Below are 20,335 nucleotides of genomic sequence, written 5' to 3'. Positions count from 1 at the left end.
TAAAAGAAAACTGCGAGCGTGATCATAATATTATTCTCCACCCCGCCCCCTTTCCTGCTTCCTAATGTGTTGCTGATGTCCCGAACAATTCTAAAAAACTAAGATAATAGCAGATAGGCTCGATGGGAAATGGACATTGTTAACACATACTAAATAGAGTAAAAATTAAAATTTCAACTCTTTAAGGACACCTCAAACGATGCACCCCTCCTTAGAATCTGGAACCTAATGGAGGGGGGTTGACTGTAATCCTATAACTTTTGGACAGTTACACAAGTTATAGAAAGCGATATTGATAAACACAAACAAGAGCGTGTCACGTCTTATTATTTGCCTTTTATTGCGACAAGGGATGTATTCTCTTCCTTGTGTGTGTTGGCCAAAGTCGGGACTCCCAAATATACTTGCACATATCCTTGTCCTAAAAAGTAAGAGCGTACCCGTGGATAGACGACCGAGTTTAGAAGAATATGTGAACAGCCGAGTTATGTGCGACACACGTCCTTGCCGCCACGAAACACCAGCGACAAACGTGAAGTCATGAAGAGGATACGGCAGATATGCACTCGATGAACTGCCAGAATGCAACAAGTACTGTATTTATTCCCTATGGGTCCAAGGCCGGCAGTGATGCTCAAGGGGAAGCAAAAGCATGATAACCATGGAAACGAAGCTTGCGATTGCGAAGGATGCACAGGACTCGATGCCCGCTCTAAGCTGCATGGCCATAACCAATCTAGAATCGGGTTTATTATTAGAAACGAGGAGGTGATTAAAGTAAGGGTATGCTGCTTTGCTCTGGGTGTGCATCATCATAAAGAACCCAATCGACAATTAGCTTAGAATTTACATCGGAAATTGTTTTATATCCAAAAACATGATTATCGGCATTTCTGTATCAGAAACAAATACAGTAGTTTTTTAGGAGGCAATGTATTCACCTTACGGTGTTTCCACTAAACGACATGGGATAAGATGTTTTTCGCCCCCTCTTCATGGCATTTTCCCCACTTTCACATCAAATGATTTTGCGTACCCAAAAACTTTGTGGTGTTTGTATCACGATTCTGTTACTTGCCCGCTAATTTCCCTCACCTGCACTCACTCTTTTGGCCCCAGCTGCCACTCGTTCCCTAATTAGCCCTCTCCCAATTTAAGCACGACATTCTCGTTCACTCCTGGTCAGTCCGTCAGCGACTCTCAGCACATGCAAGGCAAACACTTTTGACTCTGTCTTTCGTTTTGATCCTGACTTGTTCCTGTATCCTGCCTGATTACATCCTCTGTTTCCTGTATCGATCTCCTGTCCCTGGCTTCCCGATCGTCTCCGGTTACCTGACATGCTTCCGATCCATGACCACGCTTCGTTCTCCTGTCCCGGCTACCTAAATTGCCACCTGTCACCGGTTGCGAGGGCTTCCTGCTCTTCCTGCCCAGCGAGCGCCAGATCCCTGTCTTTTTCCTCTCGCCCTGACTAACCCTTAATAAAGCATTGTGTGAAACGTTACACATTTGGGTCCACTGTTTGTTCCGGTCGTAACAGTTTGTGTGTATAACACATCCCACCTTTGCATTTGCCTCAACAAGTCGGGAATGCAATAACGCATTTTAAAAATGTATTTATTACGTATCGGTTCAAGGCTTGCAGTGATGCTAAAGGGGGAAGCAAAAATGGGAACATCCATCGAAAAAGCTTTTGGTTGCAAAGAAGGCACACAAATCACTACCCTAGCTAACTGGCATGGCCATGAGTTTAAGATGTTGCAGAACAACTCTATTTTCTTTACTGTATTTATTCGCTTTAGGTCCAAGGTTTGCAATGATGCTAAAGGGAGAAGCAAAACATGATAACCATAAAACAGAAGCTTGCATTTGCGAAGAAAGCATGAGTTGTTGCATGGCCATAACCAACTGACAATCGAGACCTATATTCAGAGCATGTGGTGTGGAATACAATGTTTTTTCGGCTCCTCTTAAGGAATTTGCCCCGTTTTACGATATCAACAACAAATTATTTCACGTACCATCAAAAGAACTCAAACTCTACAGTGTTCGTGCGTATGACAAGTTACTAGGTTAACATCTTGCCAGTTAGTGCGATACAATGTTCTATTTTTCATACTGTATGGGTCCAAGGCTTGCAACGATGCTAAAGGAGTGTTAAAAACCCGATAACCATGGAAACGAAGCTTTCGAGTACAGCTTCTCCCTCCTCCGTCTCCAAGCCATTCAATCTGACAAGGCCGGCAAATCTTACCAGCAACTGGACAGAAATAGGATCGTCGCATGTTCTGTTACTGGCTGCACTAATGCACCACTTTAGGATAACTGGTATTTTTTTTGTGTGATGATAGAGAAGGTGACTCACCAGAACAAGATCAGGAGCACATTTACTTTACATCGCAACTCAAAAGTTTCCAAGACTAAACTAAAACTAGGGTTAACGCTAACACCCTGACTCCTACCCAAAGCCCTGGAGGTGGATTCAGAGTGTCCAAACGAAACGATACATGTTCGAACTTGATGACCCCCAGGATACAGCAGGAATCCATTCTGGGGTGGAGATGGCAAAAATAATTGCCACAGAGATGGAGGATAGAAACCTATTCTAATTACAAAAGGCATTCTGAACCCAAAATGTCCCAGATAGAAACATTACTACTTCAAATAATTAACCTCGTGATAACAAAGTAACAACATAGTAATAACCTGATAAGTTGTTATTTTAGAAATGCATAGCTGAGTGCACTTTGGAATAATTAGTTACGAAAAAGGTCGAAAAAGGTTGGAGACCCCTGGTATACAAAGTAATACTTATGTCAAGTCAAGAAAATACATGTTTATCCGTATAGCCCAAATATGTGGATTTGATCAAATAATTTAAGATGGTACAATGAAGTAAGTGGGTGGATGCAGAGGAGTAGCGAATGGCAAGATGGAGGATTAAAACTAAAACTGAAATTAAAACTGTCATGATTGCTGATTGGCGCCAACAGCCCTGAGCGCTGATTGGTTCCCTGACTCATTTTAAACCCCCGGCTTCCAAGAGGAAGCTGTCAGACCGTCCTGCGAACCTACGCCTTCGGCTAGGCAAACTCTGTACCTTCCGACAATCTCCTGCCCTGTTTTTCCCTGCCTGAAACCTGTTGCTGACCTGTTTCTGGACCCGTTCCTACCCTGCTCTACCGCCCCGGCTATCAACCAGTTTTCCCGCTGCCTACGACTATCTTCGCTCGACACGGAAGTGCCACTTCCGCGTTCCTGCCATCAGCTACCCGTGTCTGACGATCATCAGATCCTGGAAGCAAGCACTGCTCTCTTTCACAATAAAACTGAGTAAAAACGAATGCTATTGGGTCCTGTCTCCGTTTCTGGCTTGTGACAAAAACGTCCTCTTGTGAGGCTTTTCATTCTCCTAAGGGTAAAATCCGTGTGCCTTTTGGCATTTATTGATGAAGCTGAAAAATACAGTACACTATACGAAAGTGTATCGACGAGGGAATAGGTCTTTACGAAGCGCACGAGATTCTAAACTAAATCAAGAGACAGAAAGGCATTGTGAGAAGTAATTCAGCCAATGGTATGTTGGCATTTCCATGATGACGGAAACCAATAGCAGACCAGCATTTTATCTGCCGTTGACCAACAGCAGACAGGCGTCTTACAGACGTAACTACTAGTCAAACACTGCAAAGTTTGAATTTTAGAACTTTTTTGGGACGCAAAATAAGATATTGTTGATATCATATTGTGGAGTAAATGCCTGAAAGAGGGGCAGCAGGTACAATGAAAACAGCTTAAGGCAAGACGCTGTATCCCAAGGGGTCTACTGTTTTTCTTCCTCATACAAAAATGACATTGACTAGATTTATTATTATTATTATTATATTATTATTTTCGCATTTAAAACAACCACCGATGCTAACTGTTAGCTACTAGCATGTCAGCATCTTCATGATGATGTAAACCAATAGCGGACAAGCATTTTAGATGACAGTGACCAATAGCAGACAGAGATCTTTGAGACGCAACTTGTCACCTCAACACCTCAAAGTTTAAATCTCTGGACACAAACATTTTTTTTTGTTGATTTTTCTGGTGGGGGAAATGCTTTAACGACGGGCCTAAGATGCATCTTATTTCACGTTGTGCTGTCAAAACATCATAAGGTGAAACGCCGTATCCTGGTGTATTTTTTTAATACAAAAATGCCATTGACCATATTTTTGCATATGAAAACACTTTCGATGCTAACTGCTAGCCAATAGCATAATAGCATCTTCATGATGACGCTAACCAATATCAGACCAGCATATTATAGTATCATGTTTTTCGCTTCTTCCTTTAGCATCACCTCAACCCTTGGGACCTGTCATCCCTGACAAAGTATTTACGTATCACGCGAAATTCCAAACTTAATGAAGAAATGAAAAGGCATTGTGGGAGGTAGTTCCGCCAATAACATATCAGCATTTCAGAGCTAACTGCCAGCCAATAGCATAATGGCATCTTCATGATGACGCCAACCAATAGCAGACCAGCATATTATTGTTATCACGTTTTTCGTTTCTTCCTTTACTATCACCGCAAGCCTTGAGACCTGCCATCCCTGACAAAGTATTTACGTATCATGCGAGATTCTGAACTTAATGAAGAAATAAAAAGGCATTGTGGGAGGTAATTCCGCCAATAACATATCAGCATGCCCATGATGCCGTGAGGCAAACCAGTTGAAGAGAGGATATTGAACGATGTTGACTTTGACCAATAGCAGACAGCCATCTTAGAGACGTGACTTGTTTTATGCACGAACACCGCCATGTTGGAACTTTTTGCAAAAATAATTTGTTGTTGACGTCGTATAGTGGGGAAAATCCCCATCTGGTCTACTGCAATTGCCATTGGCCACATAAAACAACTCCTGATGCTGATGCTGGGGCGGCAGTAGCTCAGGAGGTAGAGCGATCGTTTTAGGATTAAGGGATCCCAGTTCGAATCCCGGCTTGTCCGTGTTACTTGTCGAAGTGTCCTTGGGTAAGACATTGAACCCCCAATTACCCCCAATAAGCAGGTTAGCGCCTTACATGGCTGCACAGATCACGGCCGCTATTGGGAAATGTGAAGCACAATGTAAAGCACTTTGGGAAGTCATTGACTTGAAAAGCGCTATATAAATGCAGATCATTTCATTTCATTTCATTGTTAGCCAAAAGCGTTCCCTCATCTTCATGATGATAGCCAAGCAACACTCCCTTGCTTTAATCACCTCATTTTTTTCCAATAATTCCGACTGTTGAACGAGGGTAGCGATCTATGTGACTTCTTTAAATTTCTTGATAACCGCAATCTTCATTTCCATGGTTATCATGTCTTTGCGTCTCTCTTCCCCTACGTAAACACGGTAAGGTTACAATCTTTGGGAACGGCAAAAATATTTATTATTGCCGCAAAGAGGGGACCAAAATATATCTCATCCCGCACCGTACTGTGAAAATGACATAAGGCGGGGGCGAGGAAGACTTTGTTCTCGCTGCCAAGCGGCAGATCGTGTCAACACTCCCGCCGAGCCCAATATAGCAACTGTCACCCGGCCAGGAATTCCACGCTCCCTCTTTTCCACTTCCTCCTTCACCTTCCCTGTGGTGTCCATCAATGTCACCCCCCCCCCCCCCAAAGTTTAAGACCTTAAATTTAAGACCTGATCCCTTTCCTGTTTCCCCCTCGTCAGCAGTTCAATTTCTCACATTACCTGACACTTACTTTAGCTGCCGTTCTCTTTTTTTTCTTTCTCCTTGACTCATCGCCATGGTGATTTGACTGGGAGAATGTGGTTTTGTCTTTGAGCCCTAAAGATTTTTCAACCGACTCGCACCATTCTTCAAAATTTGACTTGCAAAACAAGTTCAAATAATAGAAAAAAAATGAACATGTTCCACTAGCAGAGAGGACTGTGTTCAAATAATGAAAAAATAATATGTAGAAGGCTGAGATAAAAAAATAAAATGAGCCTGATAAGATTTGATGATGGTGATGATGAACCCATATGGGCGAGGCAGGTACTCCAAAAAAGGGCGTATTTATTCACAAAATCAGGAACAAAGTAGCAAACAAGCAAGTTGGCTTAAAACAACGCACAAAATCCCCAAACCGAAAACAAAAAAATTGCCAGAAGCAAAGTAACAAAGAAACCAGAACTAAACGAACCGTGGTGGTAAAAATAACGCAAGGAGGATGGAAGAACAGCTCCAAATGACCCGACTTAGCTTGCTGAACAAAAATGTCCTCTTAAAGGGTTCAGGATGATGGGGCACAGGTGTGTAATAACTGCACACACCTGAGAAGTAATTCGGGTGCCCAGTTCAAAACACCGGTTGGGGCCATCTGGTGGTGGGTGGTCTGCTGGACCCTAATACTGCTTTTAAATCAAAACAAAATAGGGTGCTGTACATATTAGTATATTCGGTATTCAACAGCAGTCTGAACATGTGATGTTTTCTTACTGAATATTAACACTTTAATAGTGGGTTGGACGATTTAAAATATATTTTAAAAGAAAAAATATTGCTGGATTTTTGCTCATTTTATTTATGTTTTTATTCCGACTAAAATAAGGAAGGTATTATTTTAAAGTTTTACTTAAAAAAAACAAACACAAAAGAAGAAAAACTAAAAAAACTAAAAAAGAAAGAGGCAAAGGAAAAATGGGAAAAAAGAATACAAAAAATGAAAAATAACTAAAAACATTTGTATTCCTTATCTAACTTCAACATTTTTAAATAACTATTTTTAAATAAGTCATATCAAAGATATTCTCTATATTTTACATCTTTGAAGTATTATGTTGCTAATTTATTTCAAGTATTTTCATTTCTAGAACCAAGTAAAATATTACCTTATATGTGGCAAAGTTTTTAATCCATTCACGCTTTTTTACTTTTTAAACTTTTTTTACTTATTTTCTTCTTCTTATAATTACAATTTGGAGAAGAAAAAATAAAAAAGGATAAATAAGGAAAAGGAAATAAATAAAGGAAAGGAAAAGAAAAGAAAAAAGAAATTGGGAAAAATAAAAAAATAAAGAAAGAATAAAGGCAAAAGAAGAGAAAATAAAATGAAAAAATGAAAAACAAAACTAGTAAGAGAAAAACATAAAAAGAAAAGGAAATCTGTGAACACTTCTCACCCTTAACACATTTTTTTCAAGGGAGAAAACTTTACCTATTCTTTTCACCCTCTTTCTTCCTCCTACCCTTTAGTTTACTTTCATTTTTTTTCTTTCTAGAATTAAAATTCGGAGATAAAAAAAAATCAAAGAAAGAAAAAGAAAAGACAAAAGAAAATTGGGAAAAAGAAAAATAGAGAGAAAGAATAAAGACAAAAAAGATAAAAGTAAAACGACAAAATGAAAAACATAAAAAGAAAAGAAAATTGGCGTACATTTTTTGCAGGGGGAAAAAACTTTACCACTTTTGTTTACTTTTATTAAATTTCTTTCATAATCAAATTATTAAAATTATTTTCTGTATTTAACATGGTTTTGTCCCAATTTTCTTACATGAAAATTTAATCTCTTATACTGGACGATCCTTTTTCTGTGCTGCTTTTTACTACACATCCTACAAATTAATGAGCAAAATAACATATATTACATTCTAGTTAAATATTTCTTTGGCCCTAGTTATGCTTCACTCTTATTTAGTTGGCTGGTGTGGATTTCTCCATCCTCAGAGCTTTTTAACTTTCAATTTTTCGTCAAAATCCAAAAGAGAAAAGAAGTGCAAGGACGAGACGAGACCTGGTCCGTTTTGTGGCGGTTTTGTGGGGATCCAGCTTGAAAATAAACAAGTTCTCCCCTCACAAAGCCGCCATTCACTCTCTCCTTTTACACCCATTGCTGTAGAGGGGGGGGGGGGGTTGTCAGTCGTAGGGGGGAAATAACCGCCACCTCGCCACTCTTGTTGTCCCTTCAGACGCCAAACACTCTCTCCACCTCTCTTTTTCTGTCTCGAACGTTTTCACTTTTGCGATTTGCAACTCCCAAAACGTATTTTCTTGTTTTTTGGAGGGGAACATAAATGCTCACTAACACTACTGTTCGGGTGCGCAAACTTTGGGAGTCGAGGGGCCACATTGGATTTAAAGAACTTGCCATGGTGTTCAACGTTTGGTCAGAATTGGTCAGAATACGATTAAACGATGGCAAGACATGTAAAGTGAATACTGTGTTATAAGTTATACGGAACCTTGCTTTTAAATCTGGTGACAAGGAGGCGCTGAGATCAGCGAGGGCTAACCTGAACCATGCTATCAGACTAGCTAAGCGAACGCACAGTCAAAAAATCCAGGAACGTTTCCTCAGTACAACCAACACCAGGGATATGTGGAAAGGCATTCAGGCCATCACCAAATACAAGCCAACCACCGCCCCAGTGCAGGACACTAGCATGGACTTTCTGAATGACCTCAACAAATTCTTTGGAAGGTTCGAGGCACAAAACGGCACCCCTGCAGCGAAAGCGGTTCCAAATCAGGACGAAAGAGCACTCCACCTGGACTCAACTGACGTGAGAAAGACCCTGAGAGGGGTCAACACAAGGAAGGCTCCAGGCCCGGACAACATTCCGGGGCAGATACTTAGGGAGTGCGCCGATCAGCTGGCTTGTGTACTAACAGACATTTTCAACACCTCGCTAGACCAAGCCAAAGTACCATCATGCTTCAAAATTGCCAACATCATCCCAGTGCCAAAGAAACCCCAGATCTTATCATTCAACGATTACCGGCCCGTTGCACTGACTCCTATCATAATGAAGTGCTTTGAGAGACTGGTTAAAGAGCACATCACCTCCAGTCTCCCCTCCTCATTCGACCCTTTCAGTTTGCCTACCGGACAAACCGCTCCACCAGGGATGCCATCTCCTCTGCGCTTCACCTGAGCCTGACACACCTAGAGGAGAAGAACACCCATGTGCGGATGCTGTTCCTGGACTTCAGTTCAGCATTCAACACCATCATCCCACAACATCTGGTAGACAAAATGAGACTCCTGGGTTTCAACACCCCCCTGCGGAACTGGCTGCTGGACTTCCTCAGTGACAGACCCCAATCAGTGCGGATAGGTCAGAACATCTCAGATGTCATCTACCTCAGCACGGGCTCCCCCCAAGGCTGTGTCCTGAGCCCCTTGCTGTTCACCTTGATGACACACGACTGCGTCCCTAGGTCCGCCACAAACCACATCGTGAAGTATGCTGACGACACAACAGTGGTGGGCCTCATCAGGGACGACAACGACCTGGCCTACAGAGAGGAGGTGGAGCAGTTGGTGGGCTGGTGCAGGGACAACAGCCTGGTCCTGAATGTTGACAAAACTAAAGAGATCATTGTCGACTTTAGGAAAAACCAGCCCAACCATGCCCCACTTTGCATCAACAACAAGGCTGTGGAGGTTGTCAGCAGTATCAAGTTCCTAGGGGTGCACATTACAAACAAACTCACCTGGTCCGTGAACACTGCATCACTGGTTAAGAGGGCACAGCAACGCCTGTACTTCCTGCGGAGGATGAGGAGAGCCCACCTGCCCCGACCTTCCCTCATCGCATTCTACAGGGGCACCATAGAGAGTATCCTGACCAGCTGTATCTCTGTGTGGTGTGGAGGCTGCAGCGCTACCGACTGGGGTAGTGTGAGGAGGGTAACGAGGACAGCAGAGAAAATAATCGGGACTACACTTCCCTCCATTCAGGACATTGGCCAGAAGCGCTGCCTATCCCATGCTAAGAACATTATCGGGGACCCCTCTCACCCCCATTATGGACTGTTCACTCTGCTAGCCTCTGGGAAGAGGTACTGCAGTGTGCGGTGCAGGACCACCAGGTTCCGCAGTAGTCTAGTCCCCCTGGCCATTAGACTGTTAAATGGTCAATCTAACATATACTGGTAGTTAACCTAAATCTAAACGGCTGCTAATTTGACTTTTTGCACTACTGGCAGTTCTTTATAGCTTGCCACTCCTTGCACAATTGCTCTCTGCACTATTGTACTTACAGCGTTATTGTTACAGTGTTAATGTTACTGTTTACCTGACTTGTTAACCTGACTGCCCATTTTGCACATCTGGTTAGCTACTCCTCTTGCACTATCGGCACTATGGTAAAATACTATACGTAGCCATAATACAATACAACTTTTACTTATATCTGTACATTCAAGGAAACTGGGCGGGTCAGATGTACCGACATTTCGTTCTGTATACACGTGTACTAGAATGACAATAAAGTAGATCTGAATCTGAATCTGAATCTGAAAGTCAATCACATAGATATGTCATCTGACTGATATTGCTTGAATGTGAGGTTGGGGGGCTTTTGCTGCATTTTCGCATCAAAGGTTGCCGTGACAACTTCACCACAGGGGGTCCGCCCATCCTAGGAGACCGGAACCCAGAGCTGGTACACGTCTCACCTCGCAAGGGCAGTCTGAATTTGGCCAGCTACAAGGGAAGAGGGCATATCCTATCAAGAAGAACTGGATCAAAAGTCTCAGTCCCAAGTCTCAGCTCAACAAGCAGCCAGAGAACCTTGCCAGGTCAGCAGCCAAGCTTGATCAAGCTGGCAGCGAAACCGGTGGGACAAAATCAGGGACTTCAGAGAAGCCTCAAGCCACCACCAGTCAACCTCTGCTTCAACACTCTGCAACCTGTGGTCCTCGTCCCAACCATCTCTTGAGCCTACCAGGATTCATCATCGCTCTACAGCCGAGGACCTAAAGACTGGGCTGTCGTCTTAGTAGTATTTTTTTAAGTATTGCAAGAGTATTTTTCTTTTTAGACTGAAAAAAAAAAAAATTAGGTTCCTCTTTTTAAGCACTACATTTTATATTATGTTTTGTAGCAATATTGTAGTATCTTTATTATATTTCTGTAGTAGTATTTTTGTTGGCTCACAATGGGACAATGGCGAACAACGTGGCACCAAAAAAACGTATGTAGTTTGTAATATGTATTAATATGTAGTACTCTAGGTACTATTATAAACTGCCAATATATTTTGACCATTTGCATTTGGCGGGCCGGATGAAAAAGCCTGAGGGCCGAATGTGGCCTGTGGGCCGTAGTTTGCTCACCTACCATCTTTACCTAACTGTTCGAATTAGTTATCTGACTCCATTAACCAAACACAACCTACATTCACCCAACAATTTATGCATGCTCGTTTCTTGAGGGAAAAATTATCAGGAGAGCCGACATTTTCATACAGGGGCATATTTATTCACGACATCAGAACTAAGTGTAAAACAGGAGACGGCCGAAGACGTGACGTTGGAGTCTCTGGGAAGCCTTTTTCTGAAGTCCTTTAGCTTTCTCCTGTTGGCCATCTTCTCCCCGCATAATGGTGTGCCGGCTCCTCCCATGGGCATGCCGAGGAACCCCCCTGGGCTTAAAAATCTCATCCACGAGCGCCTTGATGTCTGGCTTCTCAAAACAACGCTGGGCCGTTCTGCGTCAACAACGTCTGGATGTGCTGATGTGCTATCAGCAGTACGTCCCGTTCCTGTAAACAACATCTTCCACCAGCCTGCCCTGACCTTGTACATTGAACTAAAGCATTGCATTTAACTGAATAATTATGTATGTATGTATGTGTATGGTAATTTGTAACTAAATAGTTACTTTCGGAGATACGTGCTAATTTTCTGGTGTCAGTAGTCTGAGGCGTAATTAAGTTATACTTTAAATGAAGTAACTGTAACAAGCCCTACGTTGCAAGACTAACTACTTGGTATCGGTGCACTTCTTATTTTGATTCTCACACATGGTTTGGGTACGTGCACGTGTTGGAGGTTACCCGTAGCGTAGCCGAAGGCCGGACTCGGTTGCGTCCTGCGTCCATGTTAATTGCTCACACTCGGAGCCATCTGTGTCATACCGATTTTTCTTGACCTTTATCCTGAGAGAAGAACAAAATGTGGAAGTGAGTCACTATTCTTTCTTAGGAAGTAAGGTTATGACTTGCTAAATAAATTGCTGATATGAAATGAATGAAAAAAAGTAAAAAAAAGGGGGGTGGCTGGAGCAGTGGGCAGGGGACACCCTGAACCGGTTGCCAGTCAATCGCAGGGCCAACAGGGACATACAACCCACTCGCTCATTCACATATAGGGACGATTTGGATCGGCCAATTAACCTGAAATGCACGTGTTTCAAAACCCACACAAGCACGGAGAGAACATGCAAACTCCACACAGGAAGGTTCGATATAACGACCTTAAAACTGTGCCGCACACGCGCTAACCACTGCGCTGCCGTGCTGCTCAATGCAAAACAGTGCAATACGTTAAAAATATGAGAAATAATAATCCTGCCACTTACTGATCTAAAACACAACTAAAATACTGACATTGTTTCAACTTGACTCACCTGGTGGGTCATTTTGACCCAAACATAATCTTTTTACGTTTTTGGAACAGCTCCTAAAGGAATGCGGTTTCAAACATTTCATTTTTTTCTTCTGTAGGACCCAATCTTGGAAAATTCATCAAGTTTCAGGTTAAAAAATATATAATTTAGGGGAGTGGTGGCTCATTTTGACCCGAACACACCAGGACGGTTGAATATTAGAAATATTGTGGTTTGTTCTATTTTTGAATCATTTCCTTTGTTTTTTTTACATTTTTATTAAAATGATTGTTATGGCAACAGGCTTAATCAGAAAGACTGAGGGACAAAGTCTTGTGTCTCCCTTTTTTCTTTGGCTAGCGTCTGCCTGTCATCCTGATTAGGGACGGCCGAGGGACAAATTAAAAGAGCGGGACAGGGATGACACCGAGGGACAAGGACGATGCTTGTGAGACGTTTGCTCAGAGATGGACAGAATATTATAGCGACAGAAAATTCATTTTTAGATTGGAAAATTTCATTTGCTTTGATTTGTAATCTGATTATTTATTTTGTACATTTGAATACCGGTTTATTCTAGTTATTATAGTCGTGTATTCAAATTATTTTTACAAAACGTTTTTTTTTCTTTTTTTTTCTTTTGATAGTAAATACAATAAGAAATAAATAAGCACACACATATATATATATATATATATATATATATATATATATATATATATATATATATATCCATTATCTGCACCGCTTATCCTCAGTAGGGCCGCGGGGGTGCTGGAGCCCATCCCAGCTATCCTCGGGCAGTGGGTAGGGGACACCCTGAACCGGATGCCAGACAGTCACAGGAAACACAAAGACAGACATTTTATTCGCTCATTCACATCTATGGACAATTTGGACCGACCAATTAACCTGACATGCATGTTTTTGGAATGTGGGAGGACACTGGAGCAGGCACGGGAGAACATGCAAACACCGCACAGGAAGGCCTTTAGCCGGATTTGATCCCATGACCTCAGAACTGTGCAGCAGACACGCTCACCATATATACGGTATATATGTTTTTCCGACTGGTCTTCAGGACAAAACCAATCCCTTATTATTTGTTGTAGCACAAAGGATAGCAACAGAGCCTTTTGTCTCTCTTTTTTGTTTGAAATATATTTGGGGTCCTGTTTCTTTCTTATCAGGCGGCCCAGCTGGTTTCCTGTGAGAATAAATGGGCAGCATGAAAGCCGGCAGGAAGAAATCCTGTTTGTAAATCACACCACAGGGATGTTAGCTGCCTGTTGCTAGGAGGACTAACTTGATTTTTTTTACTGCCTCTGTCTGCTTGAGGAAGAAATGGTCAATGGTAAGAAAAAAAGAATGTGCCAAAAACCTAAAAAAACATTCGGAAAAATAAAAAACAAATTCTGAAAAAAAAAGTAGAAACAAGTTTTAAGACAAAAATAAGAAAAAAAATATGTAGAAAAAAATAGAACTCAACTCAATTGAATAAAAAAATCCCTCAAAAATATTTTTTTGAAAAACATAAAAACTCTAACGATATTGAGAAAAACAGAGAAAAACTTTCTGGAAAACAGAAAAATATCTTATAAAAAATTTAATTTAAAAAAAGGAAACAAAACATTTTTCGGGAAAAAAAATAAACCAAACAAACAGTTTTTGTTTAAAAAATACACATTGAAACTCCCCACCAAAGTTGACCATATCAGAAATATTCCAAAAACTATTTGAAAAAAAAAATCACCAAAAAATATTCTGGAAAACAAAAGAAAACAAACATTCAAAAAAATGACAAATATTGCGTGAAAATATTGTTCTGAAAAACAGAGACAAATATTCTGGAATACAGAAAAATATATTCTGAAAAAAAGCAGATAAACTGGGGAAAAAGTAGAAATCGGGAGCAAATCATTGAGAAAAGAAGATTTTATCTCAAGAGGAAAAAGAAAAATAATCGGGAAACAAAAAAACAAAACTAAATTATTGTATTCCCAAAAAAAGAAATGAATATTCCCAAAACTGAAAACAAAAATCAAACAATAAGTAAAATTGAATTTTAAAAAAGGAACAAAATTAATAAGAAATATAAAACAACAAAAACAGGAAAATCCCAAAAATGTTCCAAAAAACTATTATTCAGCCAAACAGCAAAATAAATAAATAAATAAATGCATTGAAAAAAGTTCAAAAAGAAGTATGATTTCTATAAACAGAAATATTTTGGAAAACAGAAAAAAATTCCCCCTCCTCTCTGAAAATAACCCAAATACCATCCAAAAAACAAACACACACCCAAAATGAATAAAGCAATTACTGAAACAGAAACAAATTAATATGAAAAACCGAAACAAAATAAAAAATAAATCATAAAAACTCAATTGAAAAAAATAACCAGAGAAAAATGGTAAAAAAAAATACAAACCAAAAAAAAAAAGAAAACAATGCCTAAGAAAAGTATTATAGATACAAACATATTACTAATTCAAAATGCAACGATTAAAATACATTTTTTCATCAAACGAAAGAAGTTAAGATGGTCTATAAACCTAGTAATTGAGAAAACACATTATGTGATGAAAAAAAAACTTTTTAAATTAGTAATCGGATTATTTCACTGTTATGATAACTGCTGTCATCAACTAAAATGTATAAATTAAAAGTAGTTGAATTTACTCTGCTAAAAGGAGCTCATTCTCCCAAAAGTAAATATCTAAATATGTGTCTACATTAGACGCAACGTATATATATATATATATATATATATATACAAATATATATATATATATATATATATATATATATATATATATATATATATATATATATATATATAATTCACTTTAACATCATATCATTCATCAACGTTTTTACATATTTTTAAAATTATTCATCCCAAACAATGTGAACATCATGGCACGTGGCCCTGTCACATGATTGACGTCAACGCGAGCCCCCACATCGGAAATGACGTCACGCGCTTGGGCGTGTATCTATGGCAACGACGTGGTGAGCGTACATGACGCCCCCAAAAAGAAAGAGAAGAAGAAAGAGAGGGGGGAGGGGTGAAGGGTGAAGGGCTACTGATTCCTTTCCCCCCCTAAACTCCCAGTGTGGGCGGGACTTTGGAGGCGAAACACGACACCCAAAGGACGACGAAGAAGAAGGGAGGGGGCGGGGCAGAGGAGTAGCAACCAGATAGTGATGGCAATTCCGGCTCTTTTTAGAGAATCGAATCTTCTAGCTCGGCTCACTAACAAGAGCCTGCTCTTTCAGCTACCAAACGGCTCTTAGGATAGTTTTTGTTGCCTTTATCCACGCATTGCCAGTTAGAATGTAACCTAATGCACCAAATTACTTTAGAAAATTTGGTCGTTTTCTGTTTTGGGTAGTTATTTTGTTACTTTTCTTGTCTTTTTTGGGTTGTTTCTTCTCATGTTCCTTTTTTTCTTGGCTAAGTTGGTGATTTTTTTTCATTGTTTGGTCGTTTTGTTTGCATTTTTTTGATCATTTTCTCAATTCCTTTGGGTCGTTTCTTGCTATATTTGTTTGTTTCCTGGTCAATATTTGGTCAGTCTTTGGAATATTTTTGTCTGTTTTTTGTTGTTGTTTCTTATCATAATGTGTTCGTTTTTGTGTGCATTTTTTGATCATTTTGTCAATTCTTTTGGGTCGTTTCTTGCTATATTTGTTCGTTTCCGTGTCAATATTTGGTCATTCTTTGGAATATTTTTGTCTGTTTTTTGTTGTTTCTCTTCATAATTTGGTCGTTTTCTGGTCAAATTTGGGTGGTTTTTGGTTCTTTTCTATTCTTTTATGTGTCGTTTCTTCTCATGTTCCTTTTTGATTGGCTAAATTCTTTGGTCGTTTTTGTGTATGTTTCTTTGCAATTTTTGTTCGATGTTTTGATCGTTTCTTGTCACATTTGTTCTGTTTCCTGGTCAATATTTGGTCATGTTTGTTTGTTCTTTGGACATTTTTTTGTATGTTTTTGTGGTCGTTCATTGACATATTTTGATTGTTCCCTGGTCAACTATTCTTCCCTTTCTATTCATTTTTTTTAACTATCTTCGTTTAGTTTTTTCGTCTTTTCTCATCATATTTCGGTTATTTTCGGTCAACTCAACTTCAAAGGAAAGTGTATGTTATTTAGTTCCTCCTAGTGATACAAAAACCTTCATTCAGTAAATAAAAATACATTGGTTTAGATATTAGGCAAACATTTATAAATAATCTCATCTCATCTCATTAGCCGTACCGCTTATCCTCATTAGGGTCGCGGGGGGGCTGGAGCCCATCCCAGCCATCTTCGGGCAGTGGGCAGGGGACACCCTGAACTGGTTGCCAGCCAATCGCAGGGCACACGGGGACAGACAACTCATTCGCTCATTCACACCTAGGGACAATTAGGACCGGCCAATTCACCTGAAATGCATGTTTTTTGGAATGTGGGAGGAAACCGGAGTGCCCGGAGGAAACCCACGCAAGCACGGGGAGAACATACAAACTCCGCACAGAAAGTCTGGAGCTGGATTTGAACCCACGACAGGTTCCCATGACATGAACTGTGCCGCACAAGCGCTAACCACTGCGCCGCCGTGCTGCCCTTATAAATAATCATACCATTTACTTTTTATGAAATAAAAATCATAGGTCGAGAGGTTTGTATTTCTTTTATTTCGTGGCATAGGTCGCCGCCATGTTGCCTGGGATCTTGCTGCTAGGCTGTGCTCTGCGGCACTGGTTTTCCTTCACATTAGACAACAGTGCCATCTAGTGTTTAAATATTTCACACTGGGGCTTCAGTGCCAACAACATGCAATCCGTTAAAAAAAATGAATTTGACCAATCACAAGAGAAAAAAATCAGCGTCTCGAAGGGAATCGAAACTTGATTGGCTGGGAGCCGGCTGTCGACGTGAATCTCCAAGAGCTGCCTCATAGAGCCGTTTCGTTTGCGAACCACACAACACTGAACAAGAAGAAGGAAAAAAAAGAGAGCGGCGTGATCTCCGGAGAAGCGGGCGGGCGAACCGAAGTGAAGGGGGGCGGAAAAGAAAAACAAAAGTCCGTCTAGAGCGACCTCCACGCGGCTAAGTCACGTCAGACTTGTCGGAGACTTCGTCGAAAGATGCTGCCGAGGAGGAATACGCACTCGCCGGGGAGTTGCTCCAACAAGTTCCTGGGAGCGTGAAAGCGCTTTTGAGCCCACCTTTTCGAGTTGTTTTTTCCTTCGGAGGAGAACTTTTTTCGAAGCGGACCTTCGTCGTTCGGTTACCCGTTCAAGAGGTTCCGGACATCGGCTAAAGTTGAGTCTCGCCACGCGGGCCCGTCGGAGCTCCATTCGGAGGAGTTTTCGACAACTTTTACGGACGACATGAAGACCCCCGGGGAAAACGGTAAGACTTATTATCGTCTTTTTTTAAAACTTTTTTGTGTGTGCTTGTTACTACAGTTCTTTAACCCTCTTATTGTCCTCGTTTGAAGGACAATCTTTACTATTTTATACAGCTTACATGTAAATGTGAATATAAACTGTATCTTAATTGTTCTACTGTTGGGACCACTATAGGAAAAGTTTTAACATCTCATGTCAAATATCATTTAAGATCGTTTTCCTGAGTTTTTAACCACTCACGTCCCGAAGACGACAGGTTAATTCGATTTATATCAAATTACTTTTAATTTTACGTTTCATTTTAAAGTAGAAAATAATTCCACATTTTAATGTATTGTTATGACTGTTAAACATTTAACACTCCTGACTACTATTCGGAAATACAGTAAAAAGAATAAACACATAAACAAATAAAACATTAAAAAAGAGGTAACTTTAAAAACTCTCCCCCCCAAAAAAAATCCGGAAAGTAAGACAAATAAAAACAATTTAATCAGCAAAAACAAAAGATAAAAAAAACAGAAAAAAGGAAAAGTTTCAACAACAACAAAAAAATACACAGAAAAATATTGAGGAAAAAAATACAATTTATAAAATAACAGGGAAAAAAGTTAAATAAGAGTCAATTATTCAGTAAAACTTGGAAAAACCATATTTCAGATAACAGAAAAAAATATTCAGAAAAACAGGAAAATAATACGAATAACAAACCCCATAAAAATAATAACTGGACAAAAACAAATTATTCCTGAAAGAAAAAAAGGAGGGGAGTGATACGACAGAAAAGTATTCTGATAAACTATTTTTAAAAATCCTGCGTATCCCCCAAAAACAGTATAAATTGAAAAAAATATTAAACGAAACTCAAAGTTTTCCTAAAAAAATACCTGAAAACAATATTTCCAAAATCAGAAACCTCTGCAGAAATTATTTCAAAAATCTGAAGGGAAAACATATTCTGAAAACCAGACCCCAAAAGATGAATAAAAAATAATAATTCTAGAAAAAAGAATCCGAAAAACAAAAGTAAAAGGTTTTAAAATATTATAAATTGGTAATATAGTTATTTTCCGTTTATTTAAATAATCGATGTAATCAAATAGATTTTCTTTAGCTTCTTGCTCTTTCAAATCAACGTCCTTTTATTCTAAATTACCATCGTTTTTTTTTTTAAATTTAAATTACAAAACAACTCCAAGACAAACCCTTAACTGGTTCTCCCCTCTTTGGCACTGTTAATGTTTTGTTGTGATTGTTAAACATTTACAACTACTGTACTAACAAACCTGTTGATTTCAACCACACAACTTGTCTGGAAAGCTAAATTAAGCTCACCAAAAAAATAAAATGACGACTTCATTTGGTCGTAAAGTGAAAGTTGAAAAAAGTCTTTTGCACAACACTGAAAAGACTTTGGATGCTAAAATTATTCGACATTAGACAAGGTAAACACAATAATGGCTCACTTTGTCCTATTTTCTTTTTCTATATTCAATGGGCTAGAAACAATCCAATTTAAGATGTCCTTTTGGGTTTAAATCATGTCTAAAATGGATCTGATGTGGCTTAGCTCAAAATTCAACATAAACAACAAGTTTTGATAAGAATTTGATAAGAGAGTTGTTATCATTTTCTTCTGATGATTGCCTTTGGTACGTTAGATTTTGGACTAAATCTGGTCAGTTTTAGACATAATTTAATCCAAGAATAGAAATCTACAATAGGTCATGTTAAATCTATCTAACATGGACCAAAGTAGGCCCTAACTCTGTGCACATTGCCTTAATTGGTCCTAATTGACCGCCAAAAAGTCCACATCTTGAAAAAGGTTTGTCAACTTTCATTTTTTGACCGAACGAAGACATCTTTTATATGTTTAATTTGGGCTGAATCCGGTTTGTTTTAGACATATTTACCCTAAAAAACGATATCTAAAATCAGACTAGGCTCAGCCCATTCGACATGGACCGAATTTAGTTAAAAAATAGCTGTGATTGTGTTTACCTTGTCTAAAGTTGTCCAGATTTACCCACCAAAACGTTGTCTTTTGATTTTGGATTATGGGTAAAATCTGGTCGTTTATGAATACGATTTAATAAAAAAAAATGAAAATCTTGATTCAGGCTGTGTTCAAAGCATCCAACATGGACCAAAATAAGCCCAGATTAGCTATTGTGTTTGCATCACTTATTGTTGTCCAAATTCAGCCCCTAAATATATTTTCAACGTCTTGACCAAATGCCGACATCTTTTGGACATTGGATTTTGGACTAACTCTGGTCGTTTTTAGACACGATTTAGTCCCTAATATGATGGGTAACAAATTGGTTGTGTTCAAAACATCAAACATTGAATAAAATAATCCCTCAAATAGCTGTTTTTGTTGTTTTTCCTTCATCTAATGTGGTCCATTTTCACGTCTTGAGGAAGACATTTTTCAACGTCTTCCAAACCAGTTTTTGCTGGGTGGATTGGCTCAGCTTCAGGATACAGCAGTGAGCTGAGTTTTACAGTTAACACTATGTACGTCTGTCA

At 39.5% G+C, this 20,335-nt stretch overlaps 1 protein-coding gene across 1 annotated transcript in view; it reads left to right on the top strand.

Annotated features, from left to right (window-relative positions):
- The first annotated feature begins 17,410 nt into the window (after window positions 1-17,410).
- The window catches only part of erfl3 (Ets2 repressor factor like 3), an 82,734-nt gene continuing 79,809 nt past the window's right edge, over window positions 17,411-20,335 (top strand). The window contains exon 1 of the mRNA XM_088326762.1: window positions 17,411-17,801. Within this exon, the coding sequence (XP_088182888.1) occupies window positions 17,780-17,801 (22 nt within the window). The 5' untranslated portion in view covers window positions 17,411-17,779. The remainder of the gene's footprint in view (window positions 17,802-20,335) is intronic.

This window comes from Urocampus carinirostris, chromosome 2, assembly GCF_059441175.1.
Source record: "Urocampus carinirostris isolate Australia breed hairy pipefish chromosome 2, RoL_Ucar_1.0, whole genome shotgun sequence".
Lineage (NCBI taxonomy): Eukaryota > Metazoa > Chordata > Actinopteri > Syngnathiformes > Syngnathidae > Urocampus > Urocampus carinirostris.
The sequence above is the reverse complement of the archived record's forward strand: the minus strand, read 5'-3'. Positions and strand labels throughout refer to the sequence as shown.